This window comes from Cherax quadricarinatus, chromosome 31 (assembly GCF_038502225.1).
Source record: "Cherax quadricarinatus isolate ZL_2023a chromosome 31, ASM3850222v1, whole genome shotgun sequence".
NCBI lineage: Eukaryota > Metazoa > Arthropoda > Malacostraca > Decapoda > Parastacidae > Cherax > Cherax quadricarinatus.
In genome coordinates, this window is record NC_091322.1 from 12197616 (window position 1) to 12209886 (window position 12271).

The 12271-nt window shown below is 38.9% G+C and overlaps 1 protein-coding gene across 1 annotated transcript in view; it reads right to left on the reverse strand.

Moving 5' to 3' along the window:
• Positions 1-679: 679 nt before the first annotated feature.
• The window catches only part of ed (echinoid), a 321088-nt gene continuing 309496 nt past the window's right edge, over positions 680-12271 (reverse strand). The window contains exons 8-10 of the mRNA XM_070090206.1: positions 10426-10585; positions 6365-6700; positions 680-3494 (exon numbers count right to left, since the gene is read on the reverse strand). Of these exons, the coding sequence (XP_069946307.1) occupies positions 3319-3494; positions 6365-6700; positions 10426-10585 (672 nt within the window). The 3' untranslated portion in view covers positions 680-3318. The remainder of the gene's footprint in view (positions 3495-6364; positions 6701-10425; positions 10586-12271) is intronic.

Genomic DNA, 12271 nt, shown 5'->3' on the forward strand with positions numbered 1-12271 from the left:
GCCTTGGTGGGAATCGGCCAGTGTGATAAAAAAAAAAAAAAAAATAATTGCTCCAAGTGTTCTAGAGAACAAGGACATTGTATGTAGGACAACACCGGAGATAGAAGGGGAAATGCGAGTAAAGATCTGGGCAATGATGGAAGGTAGCTTGGAAGGGGATAGGAGAGGAAGAAAGATAGGAGGTGACAGGAGAGGAAGGGACTGTATGGGAGGGAGGATGAACCTCCACACTCTTAACAGAACCAGGTACACAGATTGGTAATGAAAAATGTCCAGGAAAGATATGTGAAGGAGAGGTTAAAGAAGATTTACACTTGGGGAGTTTTTGGACTTTGGAGAAGTAGAAGGGCAAAGGGGAGGAGCTGTTGCGAGAGTTCTTGTAGACAGAAACGTGTCAGTGAAAAGATGAAGATTTGAGAACAGTACGAGGTGATGAGGTAGGGACCTTAGAGTCTAGGACTGCTAAAGAGTTAAATGCAGATTTGCTACAGCAGCAGCAGCTGTTTTGCTAGTTTAGTATTGGTAGCTACCCATGTTGATGTGTGCAGCAGGTGAATGTGAAGTTTATAAATCTCTTAATATGTTTGTTAACTTTTTGTTTATTCTTTCAAACTATATTCTTCCATTATTTGAAGGCAAAATACAGACTGCAGTATATAAGGTCTGAATGAAAATTACATAATTACTGATGTTTAATTGGGTTTAAATCCTGAATACAAAAATTGTGTAACCTTGTTACCTTATACAAAACTTTGTCATTAGATCATTTACAGATCTATGATGTACAGGTACATATACATTATTTACAAAAATATATACTATTAAACAATGAGCGTCAGAAAATTTTTCAATTATAAAAGTTTTACTTAACTCTAATATTTGAATTTCATTTATGTCAATGTTTAGTAATGGAAACTTTAAGCTTGCATATGTTCAATACATGTGTTTTTTCTTTCTTAGCATAAGCCATTAGGCTTACTGCAGGCTCTTTTCTTTGTACCTTCGCATACCCCATGGAGATGGATGTGTCAAGAGGGTGGAGTAACCTGCTTCTCCATCCCTTTATTACTACCACTACTACTACTATTACAATTATTGCTACTTCTATACTATACTATTAGTACTATCTTCTCTCCCCTATTTTCCCACTCAGCTGTGACTCAATAATTGTCCAAAATAAGCCAAAAGCCATTTGTGAAGGGTTCTGGCCACAGTCTTGTGAATTATTATTCTACATATGCAAGCTTTCACCTTCCTATATAAGGTTATTGCACAGATATTTTTTGGAATGTGTGAACATTAAAATAAAATGCAATACTTCCATAAAAAGTAAGTTTTTCCTGAAGATTACCACATGCAATAAGATTCGTAAAAAACATTCAGTATTAAAAATATAAAGTTATCAAAGCAAGACAACAGCAGGTTTACGAGCAAAACTTGATGCAGTACTTATTTACAAGGACCATGATCATTCAGTACTTTTCTCATTTCAAGCTTGCCAATAATTACTACATTAAAATATTTATATATGAGCGACAGGGTGAGAAGTTAGTATTGGCAGCTCGAGAGTGGGGGTGATGGGTACTTTAGTACCCATTCCCAAAATATTTTATTCTATAAATAAAATTATTTACACAAATACAAAAATGAAAAAAACTTAGAAATATATATAAAGTAAAATTATTGAACTCTGATAAGAGAACACAAAATACAGAGTAGTAATTTTCTATATATATACTATATATATATAAAAAAAATTGTTCCACACTACTTCAAGTCATACATCCTGTATCCTAAACTGTTGGCAAACATTATCATGAAACTACGGAACAGCATCCAACATCAGTCCAAATACAAGATCTTGTCTTTATACATCTAAAATTACAACATTCTTTTAAAGTGTTTAAATCTCTCGAGAGCATAGTCTTATATTTGAAAATTTAAAAAGAGCAGTACTCAAAAATACTGGAACACCCAATATGCCAGACAATCTACTGTTTAACAACTGGTTTAAAACATTTAGATATCAACTTTTTTTTTAATGATTGAAAATGCCTACATTAATGAAAGTATGAGAGGATTCATTCCTTTCTTTTCTGAGAAGTGGAACACAAATTATAAGATATAAAACTTAACAAAATGAGAGGTAACAGCTCAGTTATTGCACTACCTCCACTGTTGAAACATACAACATTTTTTTACACAGGTAAATTACAAACATTTCTTAATATAAATATATATATGTATATATATATATATATGAAGTACAAAAACTGAGGCAGCCCCCATTTGCACTTGAGATCACAAAGCCTGTTACGACAGCAAGCTGCTATACTAACACTTGGGCCATCTTCACTAGTGGCACTTTCTTTTCAATCCCTGATGGGAGACAGTATACTTATGTGTCTGAATGTGACCCAGATTTATGCACTAGGGAAGCCAGTATCACAGTAATCACAAAATTTGTAATGCGTCCACATGTCTGTAGTGATTAATAAACCGGCATGCACCACTTTGTGACCACGCTCCAATTGAGCTTCATATCCTGTGCTCACCTTTGTGCTGAATACCTGTACAACTAAAAGCTCTGCTTTCATCACAGAAACCCTTCACTTAGCACTAATTGTCTGTGTGAGCTAGCACAAGATTATCTACAGAATATTAATGTTATTCAGTCATAGCACAAAGCTAACCAATTCATACTAAACTTGGAGCAACTTTGAATCTCATCCACACAAACAAGTGTACATCATTCACTAACATAATCAGCAATTCAGACTAGACATGAGCAAGGGGCAGTGTAAACTTCTTGTCTTTTCTTAGCCAATATTCATCAGTGGCTTTAGGTTGTAGCAGGAAGAAAGGGAAGGATACATACCGCCCCGGCCTGGCAAGTAACGGTGGAAGAAGTTCCTTTCAGTGCCAGCCAGATCCATGAATCAAGTCTTGGGTAGTCTTCATGCAAGCAGGAAAGCATTCGGTAACATACAAAAATAGTCACTGTATAGTAAATATATTGATGTGGAATTGCACATTAGTGCAATATTATAAACTGGGTCACTGCAAATTAACCCCCAAAAATAATGGGTACCTTTTGGGAGGGAACAAGCAGCCAATATTATTTGGTCATTAATGGCATTTTCTTTTTTACCACCAAACTCATTTCTTGGGCAATATTCTAAACAGATCTGGCAAAAATCAACCTAAGCTGAAGACTGCTTAAACATACGCTTTATTTACAATTAAAATCCAATGACCCAAGTATTAGCTTCCCAGTAACCTGAAACATTTTATCACCATAAATTACATTCTTCTTCTTCACACAATAATTTCCCTGATGATGCGGCGGTTACGAGAGTTCGGTGTCGAGTAACCGGATTCTAAGGACTCGTCAAAGCTGATCTGAGGTTTATTGTCAGAGCTCATCTCTGCACCGCCTTGCTCATAATGCTCCATATACGGGTCTGGCATGCCACTCACATCACAGCCTCCATCTGTGGATCATTAGATATCAGTTATTAAAGTTTTTTTTTTTTTTAGAGGGTTTGACAAAGTTAGGTTAAGGATCCCTGCTTTTTGACAAGCTATTTACAGGTTAAGGATTCCTAACTTTATTGACAAGCTAAGAGCTGTTACCTACATCAGCTCATTTGAAAGCATTTTTATTGTTATGATGCATACAATGTAGGTAGTAGGTTGGTAGACAGCAACCGCCCAGGAATGTACTACCGTCCTGCCAAGCGAGTGTAAAACAGAAGCCTGTAATTGTTTTACATGATGGTAGGATTGCTGGTGTTCTTTTTTTTCTGTCTCATGAACATGCGAGGTTTCAGGTACGTCTTGCTACTTCTACTTACACTTAGGTCACACTACACATACATGTACAAGCATATAGTATATACCCCTCTGGGTTTTCTTCTATTTTCTTACTAGTTCTTGTTCTTGTTTATTTCCTCTTACCTCCATGGGGAAGTGGAACAGGATTCTTCCTCCGTAAGCCATGCGTGTTATAAGAGGCGACTAAAATGCCAGGAGCAAGGGGCTAGTAACCCCTTCTCCTGTATATATTACTAAATGTAAAAGGAGAAACTTTCGTTTTACCTTTTGGGCCACCCCACCTCGGTGGGATATGGCCGGTGTGTTGAATTAAAGATACATATAAGTATTTTTGTTATGATACATGCAAGTAATTTTAAGGCAATAATATTTCCCAGTGAAAGTAGGCCTTAGATAGGGATGTGTGATGTCACCATGTTTTTTTAATACATTTATAGATGAAGTTGTAAGAGAAGTGAATGCTCGGGTGTTGGCAAGAGGTGTAGGGTTAAAAGATAAAGAATAACACAAAGTGGGAGGTGTCACAATTGCTCTTTGCTGATGACAGTACTTTTTTTTTTTTTTTCGGGGGGAAGGGGGGGAATTCTGAAGAGAAGTTGCAGATGTTAGTTGAGTTTTGCAGGGTATGTAAAAGAAGGAAATTAAAAGTGAATATAGGAAAGAGTAAGGTGATGAGGATAACAAAAAAAAATTAGGTAACGTAAGATTCTATATCAGATTGGAGGGGTAGAGTACGGAGGAGGTGAACGTGTTCAGATATCTGGGAGTGGATGTGTCATCAGATGGATCTATGAAGGACGAGGTGAATCATAGAATTAATGAGGGGAAAAAGGAAAGTGGTGCACCAAGGAGTCTGTGGAGACAAAGAAAGAGGGGAATGTATGAGAGTATAGTTATACCAACACTCTTGTATGAGCATGAGGCATGGATTGTGAATGTTGCAACAAGGAGAAGGTTGGAGGCAGTGATGTCATGTCTGAGAGCAACATGTGGTGTGAATATAATGCAGAGAATCCGTAATTTGGAGATTAGGAGGAGGTGTGGGATTACCAAAACTATTATCCAGAGGGCTGAGGAGGGGTTATTGAGATGGTTTGGACATGTAGAGAGGAAGGAACAAAATAGAATGACTTCGAGAATGTACAGGTCTCCCTCAACATTCGCGTTTTCCACTTTCGCAGGCTTCGAACATTCGTAAATTCCTAGCTGCCCAATCATATTTAAATATGTTAGGAATTGTGGCGGTGGCAGAGTTTGTTTGAAGATAGGACAAGATAGTCCTTCAATATGACACTTATATCAAGTCTATGGTTTATTTATCTATCACAATTCATCTAATATAACATAATAAACAATATTAATGACAGAAACATGACACTCTAGAATGAATAAAATATCTCATTATGTCACGAGTGTTGCTGTGCTGTTGGTTGTATAAGGGCCACAGAGAGCATAAGCCATATATGGTGGTGGAGGCGGCAGCAGAGACTGGTGTTGTCAGTAGCCCTATATAACTCCAACAACATTGGAGGAGTTAGGTTCGTGCTGTCCTTTTTCTATCGATTAATTGCTTAACTTACTTGCTACACTGTTAATGCTACGCCTTATCGCTGGCTGGGATTATAGCCTTTATCGACTCGTGCTGCTTTAGTATTGTACATATCACAGAATCACTGAAGAAGGCACATTCTCCCCTCTCTCTTCCTCCTCCACTTTCGTACTCTGCTCCGAGTTCTTTCTTGAATTCCATAGTCTTTCTCACCTTTACCAAAGGGCTGGCACCAGTACAATATTTTACGATGTGTTCATGTGTTTTATGATTGTTCATGGTTCAATAGGTTAAGGAAGTAGTATTGTTAGGCTAAGTAAATGCTATTATATATCCCTACAATATATATGTATTTGTGCACCAGACATTCGTGAGGTTCTTGATCCCCTAACCCTCGCGAATGTGGAGGGGGACCTGTATAAATCTGTAGTGGAGGGACGGCGGAGTAGGGATCGGCCTAGCAAAGGTAGGAGGGAGCAGGTAAACGTGGTTTCGTGTGTGAGGGGCTTGGACTTCCAGCAAGCGTGCGTGAGTGTGTTAGATAGGAGTGAATGGAGACAAATGGTTTTTAGGACTTGACGTGCTGTTGGAGTGTAAGCAAGGTAACATTTATGAAGGAATTCAGGGAAACCGGCAGGCTGGACTTGATTCCTGGAGATGGGAAGTACAGTGCCAGCACTCTGAAGGAGGGATGGTAATGTTGCAGTTTTATAACCATAGTGTAAGCATGCCTCTGGCAGGACAGTGATGGAGTGAATGATGATGAAGTTTTTCTTTTTCAGGCCATCCTGCTTTGGTGGGAAACAGCCGATGTTTTAATAATAAAATAAAAAAAAGATTTATGTCCACTAATGAAAAGGTTAGTCCATACACACAGCTGTCTAACTAGAGATATTACTATTACAAATCACAGAACAGGCGAGTCCTGTGGGTTCTAGAGACATTACAGCAGCAAACAAAGTACAAATGAGATCTCACCAATGTGCTCAACACGCTTTCTGGGCTTGTGTACTGCAGCATATGGGTCTCCATTGGTTACGTAGTTGCCTCGTGAACCTGGGTATTCATCAACCATTCCTTGCCCTTGGTAACTAGTTGGTGGATAATGAGAGTAATCATCATATCCAGAGATACCATAACCGCCATGAACCATAGGATCATACTGGTAACCTCTGGAATCCTGGGCCATATGTGGGGCCATATGTGTCGTCATCTGTGCCTCACCGTGACCTTTCACTTGCCACAGGGAATCTTGAGAATTGACAGAACCACCATTATTGGAATTTGAGTAGCTGTTGTCCATGTATCCCATGCCTATAAAATATGAAGTTCGTTAATAACAAGATAATAGTTACAATACCGTAGAAAAGGAAGTTTAGAAATTTGAAGAGCACCTTGACCTTGTAGATCAATGGGCACTCTTGTAAACAATATACAAAATACAAACAAGAACACTCAAAATAAAATTAAAAATAAAAACTACTACTAGCACAAATAAAACAAACATTATCACAATAAGTTGACCCTTTTGCGGTCATTGCTGTAGCACCATGGCTCCAAGGTCAGGGTCTGTGCTGTAGAACTACTTGAGCTTAGCTCACTCAGATAAGCTGTGACTGGTAAATTTGGGCCTAGACATGCGAGTATGGGTCTATGCTGTGAGTGTGAGCCATATAAAAAACAATTCTGCCCCCACATAATACATGGAGGGGGAAAAAAACCTGACCTTGTATTTGGTTTAAAATTGCAACTTCATAGTGCATTTCTGAATGGCTTTTATGGTTTTATTCTTGGTATCATTGATAGAATTTAGATACATTACAGAAAAAAGAGATGATTTTGGTTTCATAAAGTAGCTTGAAATTCAGCTCATAGTAGTGGAAATATTTGATATCTGCCAATATTCCAGAGGACACAAATCACATCACTCGTTCAATACACATCCAGATGGTCAGTTTAATACGCGTTCACAAATGCACCGACATTATTTATACGATTATTACAACAATGCGGTAGTCTCCATTAAAGTAAATCTTCCATTTTGTGTAAATAAAAATTCAAAATGGAAAGCAAATGTAATCTAGGTAATATCAGGGGACATAACAATAGTGCCAGGAGTGTCTGTAGTGTTTATTCTGGACCCTTGTTTTTAAAATGGCAATTATTGAATTTTGTGAAATTAATTGGGTAGCTGAAATAATTAAATGGGAGGTTTCTTGTGCTCAATCGATAGCATGGCAGGCATAATAGCAAAATTGCCAAGATTTTGGTCAACTGTATCAATGGAATTGGCCTAAAATAGGACCTAAGTGGGCAAAATTGCCACTGCATAAATATTGCCGAGACAGCTAACTTTGAAAAAGCGTAATTCCCTAAGTTTTCCAATAAATTTTGTACTTTCGGTGTCATTACCATCAGAAAAGGATAGTTTTTTTTTTTTGAGAAAATTCTTGGACTTATGGACAAGTTTCAGATCTGTAGTCTGGATCCTCAAAGGATTAAGGATGTCTCAAAGCACAAGGGATGATTTATTTTTGTAGGTACTGGTTTAGAGGAGGCCAGCATACTTTAATTGTAAGCAGTATACATGTCGTGCAATTTAAAGTCAATTTGTGTCTTGCACAGTTTAAGGATTATTTTTTTTTTATTTTTTTTTTATTAGCACACTGTTAGAATTCCCACCAAGGCAGGGTGGCCTGAAAATGAAAAACTTTCACCATCATTCACTCCATCACTGTCTTGCCAGAAGAGTGCTTTACACTACAGTTTTTTAACTGCAACATTAACACCCCTCCTTCAGAGTGCAGGCACTGTACTTCCCATCTCCAGGACTCAAGTCCGGCCTGCCGGTTTCCCCGAATCCCTTCATAAATGTTACTTTGCTCACACTCCAACAGCACGTCAAGTATTAAAAACCATTTGTCTCCATTCACTCCTATCAAACACGCTCACACATGCCCGCTGGAAGTCCAAGCCCCTCGCACACAAAACCTCCTTTACCCCATCCCTCCAACCTTTCCTAGGCCGACCCCTACCCCGCCTTCCTTCCACTACAGACTGATACACTCTTGAAGTCATTGTTTCGCTCCATTCTCTCTACATGTCCGAACCACCTCAACAACCCTTCCTCAGCCCTCTGGACAACAGTTTTGGCAATCCCCCACCTCCTCCTAACTTCAAAACTACGAATTCTCTGCATTATATTCACACCACACATTTGCCCTCAGACATGACATCTCCACTGCCTCCAGCCTTCTCCTCGCTGCAACATTCATCACCCATGCTTCACACCCATATAAGAGCGTTGGTAAAACTATACTCTCATACATTCCCCTCTTTGCCTCAAAGGACAAAGTTCTTTGTCTCCACAGACTCCTAAGTGCACTGCTCACCCTTTTCCCCTCATCAATTCTATGATTCGCCTCATCTTTCATAGACCCATCCGCTGACACGTCCACTCCCAAATATCTGAATACATTCACCTCCTCCATACTCTCTACCTCCAATCTGATATCCAATCTTTCATCACCTAATCTTTTTGTTATCCTCATAACCTTACTCTTTCCTGTATTCACTTTTAATTTTCTTCTTTTACATACCCTACCAAATTCATCCACCAACCTCTAACTTCTCTTCAGAATCTCCCAAGAGCACAGTGTCATCAGCAAAGAGTAACTGTGACAACTTCCACTTCATGTGTGATTCTTTATCTTTTAACTCCACGCCTCTTGCCAAGACCCTCGCATTTACTTCTCTTACAACCCCATCTATAAATATATTAAACAACCACGGTGACATCACACATCCTTGTCTAAGGCCTACTTTTACCGGGAAATAATCTCCCTCTTTCCTACATACTCTAACTTGAGCCTCACTATCCTCGTAAAAACTCTTCACTGCTTTCAGCAACCTACCTCCTATACCATACACCTGCCACATTGCCCCCCTATCCACCTTGTCATACACCTTTTCCAAATCCATAAATGCCACAAAAACTTCTTTAGCCTTATCTAAATACTGTTCACTTATGTGTTTCACTGTAAACACCTGGTCCACACACCCCCTACCTTTCCTAAAGCCTCCTTGTTCATCTGCTATCCTATTCTCCGTCTTACTCTTAATTCTTTCAATTATAACTCTACCATACACTTTACCAGGTACACTCAACAGACTTATCCCCCTATAATTTTTGCACTCTCTTTTATCCCCTTTGCCTTTATACAAAGGAACTATGCATGCTCTCTGCCAATCCCTAGGTACCTTACCCTCTTCCATACATTTATTAAATAATAGCTCCAACCACTCCAAAACTATATCCCCCACCTGCTTTTAACATTTCTATCTTTATCCCATCAATCCCGGCTGCCTTACCCCCTTTCATTTTACCTACTGCCTCACGAACTTTCCCCACACTCACAACTGGCTCTTCCTCGCTCCTACAAGATGTTATTCCTCCTTGCCCTATACATGAAATCACAGCTTCCCTATCTTCATCAACATTTAACAATTCCTCAAAATATTCCCTCCATCTTCCCAATACCTCTAACTCTCCATTTAATAACTCTCCTCTCCTATTTTTAACTGACAAATCCATTTGTTCTCTAGGCTTCCTTAACTTGTTAATCTCACTCCAAAACTTTTTCTTATTTTCAACAAAATTTGTTGATAACATCTCACCCACTCTCATTTGCTCTCTTTTTACATTGCTTCACCACTCTCTTAACCCCTCTCTTTTTCTCCATATACTCCATATATTGGGTCTTATTATTCTTTCGGTATAAGGAAATAAGAGTAAAAACGTCAATTGTGTTACACTTTTACATAAATCAAATATCTATTGGAATATACAGCTATTTTGGCAATAAAATGAGTAACTTCTGTTAATTCACCTTTTGTTTCAAGGTGCTGCCTTCATCCCATACATAACCATCTAATGTGAATCAGTTATGAAGAAATGTTGGAGGGTACTGGTGTATGCAATGAAATATTAAAATGCTTTTACTTGCCCATTTAATATAGACACTATTTGGTCAACTTACCATTGTTGTTCTGAGGATTAACATGTCCGTTCTGACTATAGTTGTGATATTGCTGAGAACTATAAATTGCAGTCTTGGAAGGATCATCAAGTCCTGTGTCCATGGATCCATCCAGACCTTTGTTGTCCATGCCAACAGTATAGTATGGTGGTGGTGGTGCCTAGCAGAGAAAATATCACTATATAAGAAAAATACAAGTACATTATTTGCATACATATTTCAGACCTAAATGATAAATTTAAAAATACAGTAGACCCTTGGTTTTCGTGTTTAATCCGCTCCAGAGCCATTGGCCAAAACCAAAACCATTTTCCCCATAAGAAATAATGTAAATGGAATTAATCCGTTCCAGACACCCAGAAGTATCAACAAAAAGTTTTATACCTTAAAGATAAATTTTTTTTTCTTTCAACAAACCGGCCATATCCCACCAAGGCAGGGTGGCCCAAAAAGAAAAATTGAAGTTTCTCTTTTTAAATTTAGTAATTTATACAAAAGAAGGAGTTACTAGCCCCTTGCCCCCGGCATTTTAGTCGCCTCTTACAACACACATGGCTTACGGAGGAGGAATTCTATTCCACTTCCCCATGGAGATAAGAGGAAATAAACAAGAACAAGAAAGAAAATAGCAGAAAACCCAGAGGGATGTCTATATATATGTTTGTATATGTATGCGTGGCTTACGGAGGAAGAATTCTGTTTCACTTCCCCATGGAGATAAGAGGAAATAAACAAGAATAAGAACTAGAAAGAAAATAGAAGAAAACCCAGAGGGGTGTGTATATATGTGCTTGTACATGTATGTGTAGTGTGACCTAAGTGTAAGTAGAAGTAGCAAGACATACCTGAAATCTTGCATGTTTACGAGACAGAAAAAAGGACACCAGCAATCCTACCATCATGTAAAACAATTACAGGCTTTCGTTTTACACTCACTTGGCAGGACGGTAGTACCTCCCTGGGCAGTTGCTGTTTACCAACCTACTACCTAAAAAAAAAATAGATTTACATGCACAAAAGAATGAACACTGTACATGACATTTACCTTTATTGAAGGCTATTGTGGCTAGAAGGAAGACAGGGAGGAGGGGAGAGAGAAGAGAGGTTATTCTTTGAAAGGGGAATCCCCCTCCATAAGGACTCGATGTACCAAGTCCTTATCTGGGGTCACTTCCCTCCTTTGTTTTTTAATGCCACTAGGGCCAGCTTTGAGAGTCACTGGACCCCTGTCACACAAAATATCTGTCCAGATAGGTCTATTTCTGGCATCTCTAAGATTTCCCTAAAATGGGACATGGCATTGTCACTGTAAAAGTCGCCAGCACGGATTGCAACAGCTTTGTCAGGTTGATGTTCATCCGTAAATGTTTGCATCTTTGTCCATATTGCACAAATCTCCTTAATCTTTGAAGAAGGCACCTTCTTCCATCTCTCTTCCTCCTGCTCTGAAGCAAGTTCCTCAACTTGGTCTGTTGCTGTTGCAGATGAAGCTCTTGCAGCTCATCAGTGGTTAGCTCTTCAATGTAGTCATTCACCAACTCTTCCACATCGTCGCCACTCACATCCAACCCCATGAAATTCCCCAATGCCACAACTGATTTGCACAACAGGTGTAGGGTCGACATTATTATTATTATTATTATAATAATCAAGGGGGAAGCACTAAACCCGGAGGATTATACAGCGCCTGGGGGGGGGGGGATGTGGAAGGCATTCAGGCTTAATTCGGGGAACTGGAGCACAGATCCAATTCCTTAAATCAAGAGCCCCTCACCAACATCAACATCATGTAGGGTCGACAGGGTCAGCCTCAAACACTTCAAAATCCTTCTTTTGGACGCAATCT